Source organism: Panicum hallii, chromosome 5 (genome assembly GCF_002211085.1).
Source record: "Panicum hallii strain FIL2 chromosome 5, PHallii_v3.1, whole genome shotgun sequence".
In the NCBI taxonomy this organism is placed as follows: Eukaryota; Viridiplantae; Streptophyta; class Magnoliopsida; order Poales; family Poaceae; genus Panicum; species Panicum hallii.
The window spans coordinates 13504421-13529014 of NC_038046.1; the positions used below are offsets into that span (position 1 = coordinate 13504421).

At 48.5% G+C, this 24594-nt stretch overlaps 3 protein-coding genes across 3 annotated transcripts; 2 read left to right on the top strand and 1 right to left on the bottom strand.

Annotated features, from left to right (window-relative positions):
- The first annotated feature begins 5364 nt into the window (after positions 1-5364).
- Positions 5365-10190, top strand: LOC112893977 (G-box-binding factor 3-like). The gene is made up of 12 exons (XM_025961527.1): positions 5365-5598; positions 7162-7237; positions 7511-7555; positions 7654-7746; positions 7841-7924; positions 8192-8319; positions 8412-8457; positions 8540-8588; positions 8774-8940; positions 9168-9245; positions 9447-9572; positions 9664-10190. Exons 2-12 carry the CDS (start codon positions 7178-7180, stop codon positions 9880-9882), a joined length of 1095 nt encoding a protein of 364 aa, XP_025817312.1. The 5' UTR covers positions 5365-5598; positions 7162-7177; the 3' UTR covers positions 9883-10190.
- A 3504-nt stretch (positions 10191-13694) lies between these two features.
- On the top strand, positions 13695-17712 carry LOC112895922 (putative glucose-6-phosphate 1-epimerase). The gene is made up of 8 exons (XM_025963925.1): positions 13695-14462; positions 14582-14656; positions 15195-15251; positions 15400-15566; positions 16223-16357; positions 16593-16695; positions 17094-17193; positions 17294-17712. Exons 1-8 carry the CDS (start codon positions 14355-14357, stop codon positions 17497-17499), a joined length of 951 nt encoding a protein of 316 aa, XP_025819710.1. The 5' UTR covers positions 13695-14354; the 3' UTR covers positions 17500-17712.
- On the bottom strand, positions 17673-21049 carry LOC112895923 (sphinganine C4-monooxygenase 1-like). Its single transcript, XM_025963926.1, has 2 exons — positions 20675-21049; positions 17673-18626 (listed from the first exon to the last, which is right to left on the bottom strand). The coding sequence occupies exons 1-2, from the start codon at positions 20906-20908 to the stop codon at positions 18057-18059; spliced, it is 804 nt and encodes a 267-aa protein (XP_025819711.1). The 5' UTR covers positions 20909-21049; the 3' UTR covers positions 17673-18056.
- Between the last annotated feature and the right edge of the window lie 3545 nt (positions 21050-24594).

Sequence of the window (24594 nt, forward strand, 5' to 3'; positions counted from 1 at the left end):
CACGTGCTACACCTCCTCAATGGTGTACCCCTTGGCACGGTACTGGTCGAGGACGTCCTCCTCCACCTCCACCACTGCGGTACCCCTTGTGCGGTACTGGTTCAGGATGTCCTCCTCCATCCTGATGAGCGCACGCACCTCGGCTTTCGCTTTGGCAGTGATGACTTCCGCTTTGGCACTGATGGCTCGGAGCTCGGGAGAGTTCAATCAAAGAAACTATGCAGTAGTGTATGTTATATCATGTCACGTAGACATCATTTAGTTCCCAATATATAATTTATAGTTGTGGTTATAAAATAACTTTGTCTAATGATCTTTTTTCTCGTTCTACCAATTCATTTTCTTCCTACTCTTTAATTCTATCTTTATATCTGTGATATCCGTCCCAATAAGTATCGTGTAGTTTCTTAAACTTTAATTTTTGTGCAAGAAACCATTTCTTGCATGAGATCCAGTTTCTTGATCTTTTCCTCTCTTTACTTTTTAATTAAATTGCCAACTCAACAAAACATCATACATGACATCATATTTTGCTATAGAAACCATGCTAGTCACTGCACTAGGACTGCCCTGAGGGTGCTTTCGGAGAGACGACTTAGGGACCTCCTTGGGGACGCTTCTGCAGCTTCTTGATGCAAGCATCCGGAGTAATCACGGTCTTCATCATGGGCCCCGCCGTCCCGTCCCTTCCCTCCTCTGCCGCCGGCTGGACGTTGCACGCCGCCGCCGCGGCCTTGTTCCCCGATCCGGTCTCTATCAACTTCTCCTTTGCCGCCGGCTCGGTGATGCTCCCGACGGCCGCCTTGTTCCCCGATCCGGCCTCCACCACGTCATCCATTCGATCTCAAGCTCTCTCTCCTTCAAACCCTCGATCTGGAATTCTGGATTGAGAGGTTACAGCGGCGGCGGTGGTGGTTGGAGTATAACGAAGTATAACAATCAAGGATGATGATGGTTGATCCACTTTTGCTTGGTCCCGAATCAGAGCTCGAACCTGATCTAAACTGGGATTGCTGCAGGCCTAGCCCACGGAGCGGGCCATAATGTTCTCTACTTCTCTGCCCCAGCCCATGGTATGTCCCGATACTCCGCTCGGGCTCCGAAAAGATAAGCTCGCAAATGATTGGCCCCAACAAAATGAGTGGCTTCACACGGTGTGAACCATTGTACCCACACTGTACCCAGATCGCACGGTTCTCCTTCTCCATACCGCGCTTTGATTGGAGAAGGTTTTTTTTTTTGTCTCCAATGCACCACCAAAGTGTGGTTTTGTGGGGGCACATTCCACTCGTCCATTTAGGCTGGTGGACATCCTGAAAACATGAATTTGTCTGCAGCACATCTCCTGTTAAAAACTATTTATGTGACCACGGAAGGAAGAGAGCCCCTGATGAAGAGGACCAAAATACCCTTGATGTAGATCCCACCGATCAGCAATTCACTTACTCTTTCCCCTTCCTCTATGGACCTCTGAAAGCTGTTGTCCACAACCGCCTCGACACCGGGGCAGAGACGGGAATCGATGACGGAGCGCAGCTCGGGCAACCCTGTTTTGGAAGCCGCAGCCTCCGGTGGCGCTGCTACAAGAGGTCATGTGGGCTCCGATGGCGCTCGCTGCAGGAGGGTGGCAACGGGGACGTAGCCTGCTGTGAGATTGTCCGTGGGCTTCGGCAACGCCCGCTCGAGAGATCGAGGACACGTGACAGCTGCGCACGCTGCTTGGTAGGGAGGCCACTGGTGAGATGAGGGCTGCCACGGGCTCCAGCAAGGAGAGGGCGATCGCGAGCAAGCTCTGGAGCGATGCCACGGGCAGGTGCGTGGCGAGACAGCTGACCGACGACCAGGGGCGGAGGGCTCGGCATGGTGAGGTATGCGCGCTCGCGATACCTTAATTTTTCCGCAAGACCCCCAAATATTCACCTTCCATGGCTGCATCTCCATGTTCGCCGCCATGGCTGCCTATGTGAGCTACAGAATGCTGAGCGACATGCGCATGAAGAAGAAAGGTACTAATCGTTATCAGGCTGAGTACTTTTTGGGCTGTTCCATTACTTCATTTGTTCGTTACTGCTGCCGGCCCATACGCTAGTGGCCAGCCCATGCATAATATCATCCAGTTACCCAGGAAGGCAAAGCTGCAAACTGCACTGCAGAGGCCAAAATGGATTCTACGGCAAAGGCACATCGTAAAGGCGCAGCCAAATGGAGTACCTACAGCAACACACATTATTTGCATTTGCAAGTTGGCACCAAACTATTTGACCTTATTTTCTTATTTGTCTAAGTTCTTTAATTGCAATTTCATTGCATTTTACATGTCTATTAACTAATTTTAATTTTAATTTTACTTTAACGTCTACGCGACTTCGCTATACCTTAAATTTATTCCATCCTCCGCCGCTGCCGACGACTCCGACGAGCTGGAGAGTCAGCCGCGATGTCGCCCGTACCGTTCGTGATGCTGGCTAACTACTGCAGCAGGAGCACCAGAGCTTCAATGCTGCTGCAGGCACCGCGCACATGGAGCAGCTGCTCGCGTGTACCATCCATCTCGCGGAGTCGCAGAAGGCGTTTAACAGATGGGCTCTAATTGCAGGAGAACGCAGGATCAAAGGGCATAAATGTTGCTTCACATCATCATCTCTCTCCTTCCAAACTGAAAATGGTGTTTTTAATGCCGGTGGTGTGTGGTGGATAAAAGCAGGTTCTCAGGGTGTCCCTAAAATTTAAATCGACTAGCTGCATGTGCGGCCCACAAAACCATGTGTCCCTGAGGATGAGATGGGTATCCACCAGTTTTTTGAGTTAGCTAATTAATTACGATGGTATACCACTCTAATTTATTTCTTTTTCAGAATTATTTATGTAGAATACTATTTTAGTTAATTTTATCAACTTTTCTGATCAATTCAATAATTCAAAAATGCATCTCTAGTTCTGGAAAAAAAACTCGTTCGAGAACACTATTGGAAGCTTGACGAACGACGACTCTTTGTCTTTTTTTTTAAGAGGAACTCTCTGTCACTCCCTCGCTTGTCCTTGTGGTTGTGGAGTTCGTGGAGCTACTGCATGGCTGCCATCACAGAGATCAAATCATGCTTGTTGGATGGGGCCGCCGGTCCCCCACCAATCCCTGCCCGCCGGTGTGGGGCCATCTGCGTGGGAAACGTGGACGCCCGTGAGCTGGCGCACCTCGCCATTGGCTCACTCCACGTTTCTGGGACATCGATGGGGCCCACGGGCGACACGTACGCACGTGGGAGGTGAGGTACGTGGCGGTGGCGGTATGCTAGGCCGCGCCGATCGCGACGCCGGGCTCGCGTGGGCGGGCACGGGCACGGGCACCGACATGGCCCCCGGCGCGCGGCAACCTCGATGCGCACGTCTCGTCGTGTTCTTTTGACGTGGAGCCGGAGCAACACGTTCCACGCTTTTGGCCTACGGTCTCTGCCTTCGAATTATAAAGGCACGGTGACAGCGCGGAGGAGTAGGTCTTGACTTCGCAGTTTTACGTGACAGAAACAATTACACCACTTCCCCCAGTACCTCCATGACACGAGTTTGGCAGAGAGGATTATTCATAGGTTAACTGCTCAACGGGCAGGGATGGTGCTAAAATCAAGCGGTGTCGTGCTCCTAACTCGTAATCACACAAACCACTTCTTTCTTGTGGGTTTACTACCGCCGGTAGAGCATCTCCAGAAGATTACTCATATCTCTTTTTATACTAAAAATATATCCTTTTAGCAATTGGAGGTACTCCAATAAATTACCAATTTCATCGATAATACTTATAATCGTCAAAATACACCTATTTATTGCTCTCTCGGCCCTATCTATTGAGTATTTACTATAGCATTTACTATAAAAATATAAAGAAATAGTATTAGCAATAAAAAATATATAAAATATAAGAGATGAGTAATCAACCGGAAATACTCTCCACATTTAAGCTCATGGCCCAGCCAGTAGAGCCACTCGTCTCCTACCTCTGTCCTCTTAGGCTGTCTCCAACGGTACCCTCTAAACCGTTCTCTACCTTATATATAGAGAAGATTCCGTTCTCTATTGCTCCAGCAGCGTTCTCTAAATGATCCTCTAAAATAGAGAACGCTACAGGTTTTCTCTGTATATAGAGATTCTCTCTCCTCTTCTCTATTTTTTCTTTACGTTTTAAACACTGAATTAAATAAAAATAAAATATGTCCATAGCATTTGAGGTATGATAAATACGTACGTACAAAAATTTGGAACAAAATACGTTTCTAATATAGGGTTTAATGTATAGAGAACGGGATTTAGAGAATATTGTTGGAGAGAAATGAGATATAGAGGAGAAAATCTTGCAGAGAATTCTGTAAATGAAGGATATAGAGAAGGATACAGAGAACGCCTTATATGCAGGTAAACAGGCGACGTGTCGGCTTTATGCCAAATCCGCAGGCGCTAATAAAGGCGGCGCCAGGAGTGCCACGGCGCCCAGGCCTCCCTGCGTGCGTGTGCAGAGTGGAGAAGCTTCCTCCCCTCCTCGGGACCGCGGCCCGGCGGCGGGGCCCGCGAGGTCGGCAGCCACCACGTCACCCACATGACTGGGATACCCAGCTGGCCCTCGAGGGAGGCAGCCGCCGGGACGCGTAGGGCGGCTGGGGAGCGGACACGTGCGCACGCGACGCCGCGCGCCAGGGGTGACGCGGAGGGCCTAAACAGAGCGCGCACTCGCGCCGTGCGGCCGTGGGCTGGCCGCGCACAGGCACAACCGCACAAGGCCGCAGCGCCCAGCTCACCCACCACCGGTGCACCCAGCTCGCTCGGCAGATCGCATCCCCATCCGTGCCCGACTCCACCACCACCAGCACCAGGTCCTCCCGTCCTTCCCAGCTGCCCGTCATTAGTGCCCGTCGGGTCCACATGTCATTGACACAGGTGCCAACAAAGTGCGTTCCATGGAATCTAAATGATGCCGTGGTATATATGGCAAGTGGAGAAATGCGTCTCGTACGGGTAAACTATGCTTGGACCAACCAGACTTTGACACCTCCTCACCATCGCCTATCCGAAGGAGAAAGGAAACATCGAGAAGGGAGACCAGGCACGCACTGTAGAAAGCGCTCTGCACCAATTACCAGTGCGATTTTTTACACGGCCTGTCTGATCGTTTCACCGTGACACTCCCGTAATCCGGGAACGCAAGGGTCGATGCAGATCTGACCTGACCTGGGGCGGGTACACCAACCGATACGCCCCCGAGCCAAATTGACCGCCACGCGCTCCCCGGGTATAGGCCGCCGACACGTGCCCCCGTGACGTGGCAACCCCTTTCGCGCACCGCTCGCGAGTCGCGACTAGTCACCCTTCCTTCCCCTTCCCCTTCCCCTTCCCCTTCCCGCCGCGCCTCCCTTCCCACCCCCGCCTGCTAGTTCCCCCGTCTCAAATCAAACGCCGCCGCCCCGGCCCGTCCCACGCATACGCATCCCTCGCCTCTGCCTCTTCTCCCTTCCAAGTCCCCGGAGCTCCCGCGGCGGCGCGTGTTTCCCCCGCCGGCTCGTCCAACGATCCACGCGAGGCAACAACCCCGTTCCGGCAAGGCCACCGGTCCAGGTACGCCCGATCTGCTGCCTCGTCTCTGCACCTACACTCGTTTTATCGCGCAATGCGCTGTCCGGTTTTCTCCGCCGGACCGCCGCCTCCGCCCATGGCAGCCAGGCTCTAGAGCTCGCCGCTGCTGGCTCTGTTCCTTGAAATTTTGCTACGTTCCGTCCGGATCATGAAGCGTAAGGCGTAAGCGTAGGCGTGCTGTTGCAGGCTTGCAGCGTGTATCCGTGCTACTGCTACATGCCTTTTGGATTTGCCGGCTCGCCGGTGAGGACTGAGGAGATGGTGCCTCGGGGCTAGGGGAGGAGATGATTCGCTTCTCCCTTCTCCTTCCTTTTTTTTTTCTTTCAAAAACTTCGTGATAAATCGTGTGTCGTATGTACCAAGCATGCGTCTCTAATTTTTAAAACGGACAGGCAGGAAGCTAGCTATCACTCCTAAATGTAAGCATGCAAAATAAATTGATGTCACTTGCTAAAAAAAAAACGACGCCCGTATGTGCTACCCTTGTCGTCTCACGGCGTCATCTCGCCTAGCGTGCGTCGGACAGGCGAAGCTTTCGGCGGATCTAGTCAGCTCTTCACTGGATTTTGCGTGGATGCATCATCATGCATGCCGTGTAGGATTTGGATGGTGGTCGTTGTTGTATTCGATGGTTCGACTAGTTTGTCAGCCCGGTGACGGTGCTCGCGTCTTGGTATTGGTACTGAATGCATTAAGTGCAGATCAGTAGCTCAGCCTTTTTAAGCGGATGCCACTTAAGTGACTCAGGCACACGATAGAAAAGAAAGCAGTCACTGGTGAAACAAGCCGATGCTGCTTCGATCCTACCCTTTTTTCTGTCCCTACCTTAGACGACAGCATGAGCTAAGATGCGATTTCTCAACCGGAAGCTCGGTAGTAGGACCGCTTCATCAGGCTCTACCACTGTTCAGCGGTCCTATCATAGTGAAAAGTGCACGGCAAAAATATCTAAAGTCCATACCTGGTTGATCTGTTTCATTTTCATGTGTTGCCGAGAAGGGGGTAAAAAGGATTTTCATAAATCAGGTGTAAACACGAGCTAAATGATCTAGGCTATTTCTTGCCCTTTTAATTTTTCACCAAAATTTAAAGATAGATCTTTTTAATTGAAGTAGGTACCATGCAATAGACACATGATTAGTGTTTTGCTAATGGCCAAATCCCCGATTGATACAGTTACATTTAACAATTGTGATTCTCATACACTGAAAAGATATCTACGGCATATGATTGACCTGGAAGTACCAGGGATATGCGTGGGCCTACAAGTTTCATGAACTACTGATTGCATATTTCTGGTGTGCTTATAACCATTAGGGGTAGAATTATGTCAATTTTGAGCAATCCAGTTTCATGAAAAGCTGTTGTAACAGCTTGGTTCTTTTAGTGAACTTTGAACTGGAACGATATGTGTTGGATACTCGAATGGATTTCTGAGAATTACTATTAGTTGAATGATATGAAGCATCAATTTTGTAAGTTTTTTATTTGTGCACATGATATATTCTCAAATAATCTCACATTTCTATCATAAAAAATGCGCAGGCATTCACAAAAAACCATGGGCCATGATGAAGCTGTAGTTACTCAGAATTCAGTAAAAGCTCCATCACCACCCAAGGTAAATACAAATATAGCGTAATCGTTGCATTTCTCACAGTTGTCTCACAAATGACAAAAGTATCACCAAAGCTTTATTCGTGGTAAATAGTACATGAAGGGTTAGTCTTGTAGGCGGTTTTGCTTTCCATTTCAGTGTTACAAAGTCCCAAAGTGGTTTGGATGTTTTACATCTGACAACAATCAAGTATAATGTTCTCAACAAAATTCTCAAGTTACAAGGGGTGGACCACTTAAAGTTTTGGTGCCTAATTAATTACTGATTGTTTTGCAGGATCAACCAGCTATTTATCCATGCGTTGATTGGTCGGCTATGCAGGTTAACTACCCTACAATTGACCGTTTGCTTCTTATTATTGAAAATAAGTTTTCTTTTCTTAGTGAGCATCTGACCAGACCATTGGACCATCTTTACAGGCATATTATGGCCCAGGCGTCTTGCCACCAACGTTCTTTAACCCTGGAATAGCATCTGGTCATGTCCCCCCACCTTTTATGTGGGGTCCGCAGGTATTTTAAGATAATCATAAATCTTGATTCATCAGATGCTATATATATGTCTTGATATATTGTAGAATTCTAATTTCTCCAAGCATCTTTGTAGAAGATGCCACCAGCTGCATTTGGAAAACCATATGCTGCAATATATCCACATGGTGGTGGTTTCCTGCATCCCTTCATGCCCCTAGTAAGTATGGAATTGCATTGCAGCTATCTCGTATTTCGCTCATATACTAATTACTGAACTTAGATATTACTCCCTCCGTTCCAAATTATAATTTGTTTTGATTTTTCTAGATACATATATTTTGTTATGCACCTAGATGTAGTGTATGTCTAGGTGCATAACAAAATATATGTATATAGAAAATCTAAAACGAATTGGAATTTGGGACGGAGGTAGTACTATCTATTCTATACTTTTGTTAACTGTTTTATCTGTTGATGTGTCAAGATGGTAAACCCATTGAGCGCAGAGCCAGCAAAGTCTGTGAACAGCAAGGACAACAGTTCGAGTAAGAAACTGAAGGAAATTGATGGAGCTGCTGTGTCGACTGACAGTGGTAACAGTGAGAAAACGAGGTAGTTAAATGTCGCATGAATAGCATGTGCATTTTTCTATCATATTTATTATCTGAAACTGAGTCCAATTGTATCTGGTGCTCTCAATGCAGTGGGGATTACAGCCTAGAAGGATCCAGTGACGGAAACAACCAAAAGGTACTGTTCTGTGGTCAATCATATTGTGATGTTCTGAGTTAGCGAGCAAATATTGATTTAAGCATGATTTTTCATTGTATAGGTGAGCGGAACGCCCAAGAAAAGAAGCTTGGATGATAGGACTACATCAGGTACTCTATTTACTCCTTTACTCATTATGCCATTCATCATCATAGCTTGACATCCTTCGTAGTTGTATTTCTCACTCAGGCCATCTGGAATTCTTTCATGTTATTTTGTAACTCATTTGTTAAACTGAATGAATCATTCATTGAGTTTTATATGACAAAAATGCCTTGATTTACTTTTTCTTCAGGTGCAGAAACATGTCGAGCTTCAGCGCCTAATGAGAAACCAGGAGAACCAGGAAGATTAGCAACTTTGTCCAACGTGCGTGTTACAGATACAGCAATCAAACCGTGTGTGAGCACTGGTAGTGATTTCAGAGTTAGTGTTGCGCCATCAACCGAATGGCAAACTAAGGTATGTTTGATGTGGCAGTTGGAGTGGACAGTTTTGCTTTTCTGTTTCTCCCCTTCTGATATGGTGGTGGCGATGCTTGGTAGCTTTGTTTTCAGTATATTCTCTCCACCTTTGTAAAAAGATGACACTAGAGTGTCTTCAAGGTTTCCAGACGGCTGTTGTGATTAAGAATTCTTGCGTTGCTTGAAGTAATTAGAACGTAGAATTAATTCTTGTTGTATTGCCAGGATGACAAGGAATCAAAGCGTGAAAGGAGGAAGCAGTCAAATAGGGAGTCTGCCCGACGTTCAAGGCTGAGGAAGCAGGTAAAACATAGACAGCCGTGTCATGCGTGCTGTTAATGGTTTCTGAAACTATTTCTAACTTGAGAAAAGTTCCTTGGCACTCTTTCGAGTGGAAAGCATCTATGTTCAGTTTATAGAGTTCAGGGTGCTTCATCCATTGCGCAATTCAAAACCTTTCTTAATAATGACCAATTGATCACGTTTGTTTTGCTGTCGTTTCAGGCTGAGACTGAAGAGCTGGCTAGAAAAGTAGAGCTACTGACAGCAGAGAACACATCCCTCCGAAGTGAAATCAACAAGCTAACGGAAAGCTCCCAGAAGCTCAGGATGGAGAATTCCGCTCTGATGGTACTTCATCTTTCAACCGTATAATTACTCGAACTCTTATTGGCATTCGATTCACTTCCCGTTTCTGAAACGCGCCTCGCATCACTCGCAGGAGAAGCTCGCGGACAGCGCATCGGAAGAAGCGTCCGCAGACCAGCAGGCCGCCGCCGCGCCACCGCCCGCCCGCGTCGTCAAGAACTTCCTCTCGATGATGGACGGCGCGGGCGCGTCGAGAGGCGGCGGCGGCCTGCGCGCGGAGCACGGCGCGCCCAGGCTCCGCCAGCTGCTGGGCTCCGGCCCTCTGGCGGCCGACGCCGTGGCCGCGAGCTGAAGCTGATCTCTTACCTCAGTGGCCTGGCGATTTTTTTGAAGAGCGCCCGAGCTGCCCCCCGCGAGACTAACGCACACGTACGGACAACCAACCTGTAAATTACGGTAGCTAGCTGCGTCCCAGACGGGTCCCCTTCCGGTTCCGGCCGCTCTGCTGAGATACGGATGCCGCCTGGCTGTATGTTTTTTCTTTTCCTCTGAGCTTTTGACTTGAGGTCGTCTCAGTTGCGGCGTTGATCCGAACTGAACCGACTGAGATGAATGTAATGTAGACACTAATAATAACCATCAGGACGTTTTACCTCTGAACCTCTCAGTTTCAGGCTGTGGGTTGGGGGTTGTTTCTGCCCGTCCGGCCGCAAGTTTCCCTGCACGATAGTACTTGAAGCAACGTCTGCCATCAATGCCGATGGGCGATGGAGGCGACGATCGCTGTGCCTGTGCATGCGTTGCAGCGGGCAGTTGCCGGCGTCCTGTCGATGGTTCGCTGGGACGATGGGTCAGGGACTCGGACCGGACGGACCGCGCGATTATTGTTGCGCGTTGCATGTGCAGGCCGCGAGCCAACGTCCGGCGGCGGCAGCGGCGGCAGCGGCGGCCTGCCTTGTCGACTTGTCGTGGAGGCAAGAGATAAGCCCGTGCAGCAGTGCCAGTGCCCGACGTGGATCTGACTCGGGGGGCGGTAGGTTGGTCGACGCATGGTGGTGGGTGCCTGGGTGGTCCAGCGCTGGGTCTGTGAGATCGGGTCCTTGCATTGCACGGTGCGTACTTGCTTTGACCCGACGCACGGACCCTTGACCCACGCGGCCACCCCTATGGAATCATCAACGCGTCCTATTCCGGTATGCCCTTCTGCAAAACGCCAAAACGGGTCCAGCTCCAGCCAGTTAACCTTGACCCGAAGTCCAATTAACCAAACGGGCCCTGGCAATGCGCTGAGGATTTGCCAGAGGTTGTGCAGTCGTCAGCCAGTCAGGCTCTCGTCTCGGCCGCAGCCATGGGACATGCATGGACGTATAGAATTTACTCGAAGAAAATAAGTTTGGTGTTTCCGTGAGCAAATGGAGTAGACATCCAACAAAGCTCGGGGTGGCTCTTGCTGCATGGCTGCTGCCTGGTCAGATCTTGAATGCCTCAACTACGCCACTGAGTCCAGCGCACTTGCCATTTGGCATTGAACACAAATATCGGTTCTTCTATAAGAGGAAAATTGTAGACAACTTTACCGTTCACGGTTTGCTCTTCCTGATGTGCCGATAACTCCTGAAGTAATGTTCTTGACTTGGAATCCACTAAAAACCAGACAATACTTCCTACATTCTAAATTATAAGCCGTTTTGATTTATTATTGGATTTATACGCTTAGACATATGTCTAAGTGTCTCTGTCCAATTATATGTCATTTGTTACACACTTAGACAAGGGCGCGGAGCCCAATGGAGGCCGTATTGGGCTCTGGACCCCCCGATCTAGCAAAGTTAATGAAGATTTAAGAGTATATCCATAGCCATGAGCTAATAATACTTTTTTTTAACCTAGCACTTGTGTAGTTGTTCAATTTGGGCCCCCCCCCCATTTCAAGTCACGCTCTGCCACTGACTTAGACATATGTTATATCTAAATACGTTGTAAAAACTATGAATCTAGAACAATCTAAAATGACTTATAATTGGAACAAAGGGAGGATAAGAAAAAAGTTGTTTCCAACGGAAGGGAAAGGAAAAGGACCACCATAGAGTGACTCGTCCTTGCCAGGCTACAGCATTCAAATTCTAGTGCACTTGTCAGTTGGCAATGAAGCAAATAATAGAAGGGAAAATATGCTTGTAGGAAAAGGCTGAAAATCAAACAAAGTTGTAGGTGACTCATTATTGCTCTTTACTACATGCACCAACGGTTCCTGAATTTTAGTGTGCCAGCCAGTTGGCAGCGGAGTGAACGATTGAGGACAAAAGATGTTAACGAGAAAAAGGGGGAAGTTTAGAAAAGATGCAAGTGACTCATTCATGCTCGATTATTTTGCTATATGTGCTCGATGGTTTTTGAATTCTAGGGCGCCTACTGATTGGCAACGAAGTGAATAATAGAAATGAAAATGTGTTTATGGATAAAAAGCAGGAAGTCTAGCAAAGCTGCGGTGACTCATTCATGCATGATTGTTCTTCCCTAGAAGCAAATCAAGTTCTGGTGTGCCTACCGGGTGGCACCAGAGCAAATAATAGAAGAGTAAATGAAATTTTAGGAGAAAAAAGACTAGAAAGAGTTAGGTTACTTTATTAGTGCACGATTCCTTTCCTGTATGTATCAATGGGTTCAAATCATAGTGCACTTGCTACTTAGTAGTGAAGTGAATAATTGAAGAGAAAAGGGTACTTTTGAGGGGGAAAATAGGAAGTTCTAACAACGTTATGAAGGACTCATCCCTGCGCAACTGCTTTAGCGTGGATGTGTTGATGATTTTCAGCTGGCGACACAATGAACAATAGAAATGGAAATGATGCTTACAAAAAAAAAATAGGAAGTTTACAAAATTTGCAAGCGACTCTTTCACACACGGCTGCTTTAGTATATATGTTAGAAGGTTTTCGAATCCTAGTGCAGGAGCAATAAAGTGGACCATAGAGGGGTTAGAGGGAAAAGCAAAATACAAAGTTATCAGGTGCATTGACGGTTTTCAAATTTTAGTGTCCCTATCAGATGGCAACAATGAGAACAACAGAGGAGAAAAATGATGTTCACAAAAAAGAATAGAAAGTTTAGAAAAGCTGTAGTTGACTGATACATCAATTTCACTAGATGCCTTTACCGATTTCGAATTCTAGTGCACCTGTCATGGTAGTGAAGTGAACAATAGAAAAGATAAAGGATGTTTGTGAGGAAAAGGAATGAAATTTGTAGGCAACTCATTTGTGCATTACTACTTTAGTAGATGTGTAGATGTTTTTTTGAATCATAGTACTTTTGGCAATTGGTAGCAAAGTGAACCATAGAAGAAAAGAGATGTTTTAGGATAGCAAAGTTGTAGGTTACTCCTTTGTGCACGTCAGCGTCAATAGATGTGTTGATGGTTTTCGAATTCTAGCATGCCTATTAAACTTTTAGGGCAAACAATATAACAAGCGACGTCATTGGTGGCAAAGCAAAATAATAGAAAAAAAAGGAACTTTAGGTTTAATAATATAACAAGTGACGTCATTGGTGGCAAAGCAAAATAATAGGAATCGAATGATGTTTTACAAGGATTAAAAGTTTTAACAGAATTATAGGTGACTCGTTCATGCACAACTGTTGTAATGAATGTGTTGATTGTTTCCTACTAGTTGACCATAAAAGGTGCTTATTATGTGTGTCATCGTTTTATAAATTCGAGTGGATCTAACCTATGTAGCAGTGCGATGTTTACATGAAACTTTTTTGAAGTTTAGCAAAGTTATAGGCATGCCACGGTGTTCTGCTGGATGCGGAGACGGTTTTCGAGTTCATAGAGCCGTGCCTGTGGGCAACTCGAGCTTGCACGGCCGCTGGGCCACTCCCGGCGCACGTGTCCGCGTTTCCAGGGCAGGCGCCGCCGCTGTACCCCTCGCTGGCTGCCCTGTCGTGCGCCACCGAGCCGACCCGCGTGGACTCCTATCTCTTCCTCTCGGGTGCGGGTCTCCTCGCTCCCCGGCCCGCTCCACCGGCCCACCAACCCACCCACCCCCGCGCTTCTCGGATTCCAGCTGTTCCCTCGGATCCTTGGCCCGTCCGTCCCGTGGCAACGCCGAGGTGGCTCCCATGATGCGCTCTCGCCACGCCACCCCGCCATGTGCGTGCCCGCTTTTGCCAGAGGAGGACGGGGCAGATCTCCCTCCCGTGCCACGCCCATTCCCCTTCCCCTGCCCCTGCTCCTCCCACCGCCACCACTAGCTCAGCCCCCCTGCTCTGCCTCTGCTAGCTGCCGCCGCCGCGCGCCGTTGCTTGCCGTGCGGGCGTGGACGGGTCCGTCGATCTCGCTCGCGAGGCGCCGGTGGTGGCAGCGGTGGTTGGTGGTGCGCGGCGGGAGGAAAAAGGAAAAGAAAAAAAAAAAGCCGCGGCGCTTTGCGCTGCTCTGCGCCTGTAGGTGTCACGAGATTTGGGCTTAGCCTTTCGCTTTCCTTTTTCCTCTCGCGAACAAAGGGGCCGAGGGAGAGGCGTTGTGGAGTGGAGGGGAGCGAGCCGTAACATCCGAGCTGTTCCAATGGCGACCCCTGCTCCCGTTGCTGTCGTCTCCGGCGCGTTGTTGGGGCGGTGATAGCGCTGGAGGTAGACTCGTACTGCAGCGGGGGGAGTACTAGGTTGGTAGGTGGTTGTAGCTCTGCGCGTGGCCCGGGCGCTCGCTCGCTCGTGTGCTCCCGCTCGCTTGCGCGCGCCGGGAAGGCAGTGGGTGCCTGGTCGGTTCTCGCGCGCGAGGGTGGGCGTGGTGGTGGTGCTGCTCCTGCTCCGTGCCTCCGGTTGATGAGCATGGGGCATTGCTCCGAGCAGCGGCCCGGCTTCGAGGTGACCAAGGACTGGAACGGCGCCGACCAGGTTGCGATCCGGTCGCCGAGGGGGGCCTCCGTCCGGGTGAGTCCGCTTCTGCCTGAGATTTCTGTTTGCGGTTTCCGACGGGCGATCGGCTCGGCATTTCTCGGTCCCGCGAGGAGCGTGGTCGGTCTGATGCGAGCGTTCGGTTGTGGGAGCAGGTCTGCCTGCACGGCGGGCAGGTCGTCTCGTGGAGGAACGACCGCGGCGAGGAGCTCCTCTTCACCAGCAGTAAGGTGAGTTTGTTTCAGATGCCGATGCTGGTTGCTGGGTCGTATCTGTTGCTATGGGACCCGTTGCAATGTGGATTTGATCCCGTAACTGTGACCAATTGTAGAGACACACGCCAGATTACTGTTCTCATGAATATTCAGTTCGTGTGTTTGCAGAAACATTTTTGTATCGTTTATAATTTGATGACATTAGAAAATCGAATTTACTTCTACTTCTAGTATATGTATCATCGATTCATCACTCTAATTATGTAGTTAGTTTATATGATTGGACAAAGGCAAGGCCAAATCATTGATTCGCTCTCTATGGCGGATTGGCAAATTTGTTCAGAATATTTCAGAATCATTCGCTTCCATTTGATTAGTTATATGTTACTCGCTTCCATTTGATTAGTTATATGTTACCCTTTATCCTTAAATATACTGGCAGACATTTTCTGCTCTGTACTTGTGGTCTGTACGCTAAAACTTCTTATCAAACCTGATGTCCCCTGCCAAGAGCGCAATAAGTTACCGCCTGCTTACTTAGTTACGCATACAGGCAATCTTCAAGCCACCGAGAGCGACACGTGGTGGAATTCCAATATGCTTCCCACAGGTATTGCTATAAATCTGTCCACTCTATGTTTGTAATAGACAATGCAAAACTTTGACATTTTCCAAGCGAGGATAGTATGAAACGTTCATGCAAATTTGCTTTTGAAGCGAGGAGAGTACTAAATGTTTCGAATTTTTAACTTTATCAGTTTGGAAACTGTGGAACATTGGAGCAGCATGGATTTGCAAGGAACAAGATATGGACAATAGATCAAGAGGCTCCACCACTAAATTATGGTGATAATAACAACAACAAAGCTTCTGTTGACCTTCTGCTAAAGCCATCTGAAGATGACCTGAAGTGCTGGCCACACTGGTATGATGACAATTACTTTGACATGGTAACATTTGAATTGCATATATAAACTTTTTGGTATCATTAAATGTAAGCGAATGTCAAAGTCATCAACTCTGCTGTCTGAAAATGAAGGGAGGTTGTTGGTCGAATAGCTCAGGGTATGTATCCCTGTGGAAAATCTTTCAAATGATTTTGATTTGTCAGAACCTGGCTCTGTTTCAATTTTTCATGATGAATATAAGAGAATTGCAATTGGGTAATAAATTAGGGAAGCTACCATTTTTTTAGCTCTTCTTAATCAAAGATTTAAAATAAACTCAAGGCATGATGCTTCTTCCATGACTCAATTCCATGTGCATGTTTTCCTTAAAAAAGGAATCTGAGAAGGCTACACCTGTCGTGTTCTAGATGGGATGCTGTGTGCACAATAATTCAGTGCTTCTACTCAAAGCTAAGTTACTTAGTTCTGTGATAAAGTAATATGTTTGATTTCTGTGAGTTCATAGACAAGGGACATTAATGGTTATCTTAGCAAGCGTGCCCATCTGATGAAATTATGTGTCCTTTTGCTAGTGTAAATCAATCTTTAACAGATAAGCATACGCTTTAAGTGAAAATTTGAGTCCATTTGAATATAGATGTTTTATCTGATTTAATTTAAATTTGTATTACAGTTTTGAGTTACGTCTCAGAGTTTCGCTTTCAATGGATGGAGACCTTTCACTGATATCACGTGTCAGGAATGTTAATGGAAAGCCATTCAGTTTCGCATTTGCTTATCATACACATCTGTCTGTTTCTGACATCAGGTATGGCATTATTTGGATGGTTGATACTTTCAAATTCCACTGAGTTCCTTGTTATGTGCTTAACTTTTACCATAAAATGCATGCTCCTAACTTGGGCCTTAATGATCACCAAATTTCATTTCGAGCTGTGCGGCTGCGCCTAACATGCTTTCACAATCAGTAGAACAATACAAGAACCATTCTGTTTTTCCAGACGATGTTGTACATATGTTCATGCGTTGCATCTTTATTCCAGTGAAGTGAGGATAGAAGGTCTGGAAACCCTTGATTATCTTGACAACCTTAGCCAGCGAGAACGTTTTACCGAGCAAGGAGATGCTATAACATTTGAATCAGAGGTACCTTCTTCTGCTTTGATATATGCGCAACATGAAGATATGTATATTCGTGCATTTCAGCTATAAGGAATTAGTTCATTGTGAGAAAACTTGCTACTATTATCTTTTGGCTCGATGGCTACAGTTGCATCCATGGATTTGCACAGACACATCTATTCGTTATTGTAAAGAGTTCCCGAGTCTATTTCATTGCATTCAAAGTGTTGCATATTCTTTTTGCATGATGTTGATGTTGCTCTCGTTAATTTAGTTTCGAGTCTTATAGGTTACTAGTAGTTCATATGGAAGCTCAGGTAGTCAAAAGTGTGCTTATTCTTTTTGCATGTTGTTGATGTCGCTCTTGCTAATTTCTCCATTGGGGATATTTAAATCTGAAGAGGGTGCTAACTGTTGTGCAGGTTGATCGAGTCTATGTTGGCTCCCCAGGCGTCATTGCTGTTCTCGACCATGAAAAGAAACGCACATTTATCGTGCGCAAGGAAGGGCTTCCTGACATTGGTAAGACGGTCTGCTTTTACTTTCGCGCCAAAGAAACTAGAGACCAATTTGGTAACCAAGTTCTTGCTCTTTAACATTTATCTTGGCTGTCTGCATTCAGTTGTGTGGAACCCCTGGGAGAAGAAGTCGAAGACGATGGCAGACTTCGGTGACGACGAGTACAAGCAGATGCTGTGTGTGGACGCCGCCGCCGTCGAGCGGGCCATCACGCTGAAGCCTGGCGAGGAGTGGACGGGGAAGCTGGAGCTCTCCGCCGTGCCGTCTACCAACTGCAGCGACCACCTGGACCACCCGGGCAGGCTGTAGAGCCCCCACCCGAGGTCGCAAGCTCGCCCCTGGCGGAAGGCATGTACTACTTTTTTTCATGTACATGGGGGCGCTAGGTCCGGCCCTGCTGGCAGCAGTATGTTCAGCCTGCCAGCTGTTGAGTTTAAACTTTATGCCAGATGCAAGTATTGCTGCGATCGACATGGTTCCCGTTCCTGCAATGCGAAGTCTCAAGAGTTTATCTGCATCTGCTTTTTTACATCTCGCAAAGCTGAAAGGTGCTTCCTCCTAACAGTCCATAAGGTAACACTAGTCTACCATACATTATCAGAAAAAAAAAACACTAGTCTATGGCTACCATCAGAAAGACAGAATCCAAGTTGTGGATCCATCAGTTACATGATTATTCTTTCTGTACGAGATACCTATACATACTGCTACACACAAGACGCGTTACCTGCTCGACACGGTGGACATGGACAGACACAGGCACTAGAGAGAGAGAGAGTCACGCAGGACACAGCTGCTACAAGCCAAAACTAAACGGTAAACGAGGCCAGCCCTGCTGGGTGCTGGCCTGGTGTGGCGCCAGCCTGCTAGCGCGTCGGATCCGGCTTGAAGGCCCTGACCTCGAGCCCGCCGCCGTCCCTCTGGCGCAGGGCGTAGGGCGCGTGCGTGCCGAGCAGCCGGTCCCAGACCACGAAGAAGGGCTGGGAGAAGTTGCGCCGCCCGCCGCCGCGCTGGTGGTGCACGTCGTGGTAGGCCGCGTTGTTCCGGAACGCGGCCTGGATCGGGTTCCACGGCGCCGCGACGCCGCAGTGGTCGTCCACGCCCTTGACGGTGGCGAAGGCGAAGAAGGCCGCGGCGGCGCGCGGGGTCATGCCCGACGCCACGTAGGCCGCCGCGCCCGAGAGCGTCTCCGTGAGCACGCCGTCCACGGGGTGCCCGTACTGCGCCGCGTACGCGTAGGGCGCCGCCACGCGGTGGTGCCACGAGTGGAAGCGGCGGTACATGCAGGGCACCGAGTGCATGAGGCGGTGCATGAAGTACTGCCACGCGTCCAGCACCAGCATCGCCACGCCGAACCGCGCCGCCGCCACCAGGAACGGCTCCGGCTGCGCCGCGCGGCCGTCGCCGGCGGCGGCGGCGGCACCGCGCCCCTCCAGCTGCACGTACAGGAATGCCGAAAAGATCAGATCATCAATTGGTGGGTGTGCATGCCATCCATTGTTCGCCCTCAATGAGCATCGAGCGGTGTCGGTGGTTGGGAATTGGGATCGATCGGTCAGGGAGGAGTTGTGAAAAGCCTCTCGTGATGCTCGCACGGTGCATGGGAACGCCGGGGCACGTACGCGTGTACAGGAAGGGTGCCCCGTGCGTCGCCTGTCGCGGCACACGGCACACCTGCTGCTCCGTGACTTGATGAGGTGACTAGGGACACCAGCTGCATTGACCAGCGGCGCAGACAGCCAGCAAGGGTCACCCAGACTACCCTTGAATGCTCGTCAGGGCTTGGCCACACCATTCGGATGAGAGCGGGCTAGCGGCGGCCGAGCAGCAGCCAAGCATGGCAAGGGCTCTGGCGCTCTGCACTCGCGGTGGTCAGCTTGTCAGGGCAAGGGACGCCCACGCTGGCAGTCAATGCCGATAACATATGGAGAGACTAGGCGGTTCGTTGTGCTGTGAAAATGTATTCGAAAGAAAATGCAAGGCAGGTGAAGCCTAAAGTTCTCTTCGTTTGAGCAGATATATATAAACAATCCGGAACACTTGTCTGAGCATGAATGCGTTTCAAACTTTGATGCCTGGCTACATTGTTCGTCACAGGCTGAATGAGGTAACTTGGGCAACTGATCTGATGTCGGATTTGTGCCCCCGCTATGATCAAGCAATTATCATGTGTGGCGTGTGGGCTTTGTGGATGCAACGGAATAAGAGCCGACATGGTGAGCTAACAATGACGATTCACCAAGCTGTGGTTTGGGCTAGAGACACGGCCGGGTCATGATCTGTGGCAGCTGGGACATCAGCTCGGTCAGCAGGCAGCAGGGCCAGACCATCCGAGATGGAAGAAGCCGGTGGCCGGGTGTTAAGATTAACACAGATGCAGCGTTCTCTGATGACAGCAAGCAAGGGTCCACTTCTAGTATTATCAGGGACCATGAAGGGTCCACTTTTTTTATGCATGTTTCATGGAAGCTATGGCGTGCAGAGATAGTCTCAAAGTCGCCCTGCAACTGGGGTTCCAGCGAGTGGTGGTTGAGACCGATTGCCTACAGGTGGTGCAACTCTGGAATAAGGTGGAGACCCAGCGTTCGATCATCGACCCCATTCTTTGTGAGATCAGTGATATCAGATTTGCCTTTTAAGACTTTTCATTCTCTTTTGTTAGCAGAAATCGTAATATGGTCGCTCATGTTCTCGCTAAGCAGGTTTCGGCCTCGCATACTTCGGAGATGTGGCATGTAACTCCGGTATGCGTGTATGACCTGATTGTTTCTGAGGCTTCGGCCAGCCGATAATGAAAGGCAAGCAAGTAAAAAAAAAGGCCGTCTGGAAGACTGGAACCTCGTGCGAACACATGCTTGACCTGGTTCTGACCAATTGGAGGTTTGGAGCTAGCTGCCTGCTCGGCAGAATTCAACACAGCGGGCACAAGCAGTCACTGTGTCACTTTTTAACATCCTCCCTCCCCACGAGTGCATGTTTTAATTGGTGTCAGCCCACCAGGGCTGACCAGAGAAACATGTCGTCATCGCTGATTCGGGCAATCTTCCTTGTCCTGCTGGTATTGATCAACTCTGATCCCTACCACCCAGCTACCATCCTCGTAACTGCTACACGTTGTTCATCTCATTTTACCTTCTTCTAACAGTAAACTCGCCGCACACGCACACACGTGTGACACTTTACGATGGGTCTAACATCTTATAATTCCTGTCCTACTTGTTCTTCAAAGACAGATGTCGGTTTAGCATTTGGGGCAGTGTTAAAACCGTGCACTTTTACTACTGAAACCGTAACCATTTCCCGTCAAATACTAGCTCTGTAATATCAAGGAAAACACAAGCTCCTTTTTTTTCTACCGAACCCAACCCATGCATGCAACACCAGGGAAAGAAGAGCACGCAAGGAGGATGGAGACTGCGTGCTACAGTTCGATGAATTTTACGATGAGGATCAAGAGTTGAGCTCTTCTACACTGAGTACTGACCTTGAGCACGGCGACAGAGATGGCGACCTGGATGGCCTGCTGCAGGAGCACGCCCCTGACGACGTCCTTCCTGGAGGCGATGTTCTTGGTCTCCTCGTCCCGCCGCGAGTGCAGCCTGTACCTGTCCAGCACCGTGGTGTGCTGCAGCAGCGCCTCGTAGATGCCCGCGTACACCCAGTACACGGCCACCGGCGCCAGCGTCACCACCAGCTCCTCGCCGCTCATGAACCCCATCGATCGCCGCTGGGTAGCTCTCACTCCGTTCCGAGCAGCCCGGCCGGCCGGCGAGCGAGAGGGGGAGGAGAGGTTCTGGACATGTGGTGGTGGACAATGAGTGATGAGCTCTAGGCTCTAGCTAGTTGTCGCCAACGCCCCCTGCGGCTGCAACCTTGAGCCAGCCATTCTTTTCTTGGCGTACGGGAGGTGCCGAGGTATATATGGGCCAGGCCGGACCGGCCAGGCGTGACCCAAGGCAGAGGGAGAGACTCGGCCGCGGTAAGATGATTACTTGCAAAGCCACGCATTCTGAAACTTCAATTCAAAACGTGTTTTTTGTTTCAAAAAAGATGGAAACGATATGTATAGGCGCGCGCTCGCGCTCGTCCCTGCGAACTTCGGCGTCATGGAAAAAATATTATTAGCCAAGGTACCATGTTGTACGCATTTTTAGATATTTAATTATGATCAAACTTTAAAAGATCTGGCCACCAACAGTCCTAAATAAGCCTTCACTCCACGTGAGCCGGGAGCCGGGGAGGAAGTATAAATGTTGCCATTGGCATGCTAACTTGGTAAGTACGCTTTTCTATAGTGTTACTTGGAATTATTTTTTCAATGGATAAGAGAAACAAGCGGGTAATCAAGACATGACGAGACCACGAAAGATACACCTGCGTAGCCTATATACATGATGATGAGCAGCAGAGTAGGTAGCTAGGCTGTGGCAGCGGGTGGTTAGCCGTGTGCCTCAATCTCATTAGTCTCATCATGCCATGCGTTACGGCCGAGACGGGTTTGAGCCCTCCGGCAGGTCCAAAGGAGGGGAGCATGCCATGCAGCTAGCGTTTTCCGAGCTTGCCAACGCTGACGCGGTCGTGGCCTGGTCTTGGCACCGTTCCTCGGCTTCCAGATGTTCCAATCTGGGAACCGTGCGCGCCAGGGGGTCATCGTATCGCGCCCCTTGTCGCGGTCGCTAGCGAGTGGGTATCGCGTTCCCCGTCCCCATCGGACGCTCTGTGTCCCGGCGCTAGCAGCTGGCTCCTCGATAGATCGCCCTGGCCGGCCCTACCAAAAAGATTCAAGGAATCAACGTCGTCACGCGTGCGCTCGCTGCAGGCCGGCCCGGCCGGGATCGATGGCTCGTGTCAAAGGCCCGTATGCGGCACGCGCGCGCGCGCGCGTGTGTATATATCCTGCGAGGCCACGACCACAGTCGCCGGACGCGCGTACGACCAAACAAACGGCCACCGGACGAACAGCCGACCTTCGGCGTTAGGTGGGCATCGGTATCGGTTCGGTTTACTTGAAAATAACCAAACGGTTAGCTAAGTTTCTCGAAACCGATGAGTTCAGTTTCGGCCAGTTCGGTGAGGCGCCGCCCACGGGGTAGGACTGGGAATTGGGAATGGGGAGGGGTGAGGGTGGGTGACTGTCTGATGGAGTTATATAGCTAGGGTTTGTATTGGTGGTTATTGGGCCGATTTGGGCTGGAATTTTGTTGGGCTTTAGTGTACAGTTCGGTTCATTCCGGTATTTTGTTAATCGAGGGTCAAGACCGAACTGACCGAGTTTAATTCGGTTAGTTACTTCTTGGAACCGAATTTGTGATCGAATTCGCTTTTTTTTTATCAATCATTTCGGTTTAGTTCTTCAGTTTCGGTTACTTATGCCCACCGCGACTTCGATGGGTCAAGTCGAGTGGTCGGGTACTCGGATCAGTACGGGTTCATGATATATGAAGAATGTAGTAAGAGAATAGATAGTCTCCTGCGTCATCATCTCGTGATCTGGATGCTAGCAGCTAGGCACCGAGGGAGAAACTTTTGTTCCTGGCCGGACTGTTCTCCACTATAGTGAAAGCACGTCCGACGGAATTCCAACAGTTACAAATTTTCTCACGTGTATGAGAGGCAGAAATGACGACGATTTTGGGCGATCGCGAAAGCTTCCTTCTCAGCTGCAGTGTATTGTAGTCGTGACTCCGTGATTGATACTGCTGGCTTAATTTACTGTTCATTGTGATAAGAAATTAACGCACAGACACCCACGGCAACTTGCGAGCGATGCCACGAGTTGTAGTATGGTAAGGGTGTAAGGTATATTTGGATGGGTTAAAGCTCAGAGCTAAATCTGGATAGATTAAAGTTCAGTGCTAAATTTTGGTATTTATCAGCACTCATACTCCTACTAAAATTTTTAAGTCTTGTCTAAAGTTTAACCTAGCCCATTAGCACATGTTTGGATGAACTAGTGCTAAATTTTAGCACTAGACTATCGAAATATATGTGCTAATGGAGTGGGCTACACTTCAGCTAAGACTTAAAAAGAATTTTAGCAAAAATATGAGTGCTAATAGATGTTAAAATTTAGTAGTCAACTTTAACCCATCCAAACAAATCTAAATACTCCCTAAATATTTGACACGTTGAAATGTTGAATTATAGGTGCGGCCATGCGGTCTCGTTAGTTTCCTTGTTCCCTGAACGGGACAGTTACGGGTTGTTATTCCGGCGTTTTTGTTTCTATAAGAAAGAAAGAACAAATCTAGAACAATTATATATAAGAAAAATGAATCTTGAAAGACAAGAAAGAGCTGGAGCGCTCCGAACTCCAAGGATGATCGACATGTGGCTCTCCCCGGCCAGTCGGTGTGTGTAAATTTAATCTAACAGACTCGTATAGCTCATGTCAGTCATCTGGTCCAACATGGTATCTAATGTGCCATGGTGATTTTGTACCTCCCATTAATGACTTTTTTAAAACTCCCAAACGACTATGCGTGTGCTTATCGTATTGGACCTGATGTGCTAGAAATGTATCGAGCTGGTCTAAGCCCAGAGGTTTTAACTTCAACTCCTCTAACCAGTCTTTCCTGATATTTTAGCCTTTTAGGTCTGTTGGATTTACCCGTCAATCCGGGTTTTAGCAAAGTTTTCAGCCCAAAAACCTTCTAAGCGGCCCCCAGGTTCTCCACGCACCCGTCTCTCCAGCTCTCGCGCGACGCCGGCCGCCGCCGCCACTCACTGCTGCCCCTACGGCAGTCAAGCCAATCTTTGTCGAACTCATCTTCGTCTCCAATCCAACTCCCACCGCAAGCGTCTGCTCGAATTCCTTCCCCTCGTATCCGCGGTTGTTTTTCTACCGGCGCTGGAATCGCAAGATCTATTCAAACTCGGACTGATATCTTCTTCTCTATTGGTAATAACGGAGCTCTCTTGGACGGATTATCCTAGAAAGTTGGTTTTGTTCTGGATCCTCCCTTACTTTGCTGCGAGCGACCAATTAGATTCCAATTTTTGTTTCTAAGATGCTCGATATTACAATCGCTGCAGCACAGTGGAGGACATACACTTTAAAAATTGGGTGTACACGATCTGTAAAAATGCTTTTTTAATACTTAACCATATTCTAAATAAAAGTCATTATGGCTAGTTTGAAATATATATTATTTTACCAGCTAAAAATTATTACTTAAACATACATTCCATTCCTCTTTATGCAATAGTTTCTCAAGAGTCACCTATCTTGTGCATGGTCTTCTAGTACTTTATTTATAGATTACGTTAATTGTTACATAGCTAGCACATAAAATATCTATTAATATAATATTTTGCTCCACTATATAATTTGAAGTGTCGCGGGACATATTTTCTAATACTTAGGTATAATAAGATATTTTAGCTGGAACAATTTATTATAAT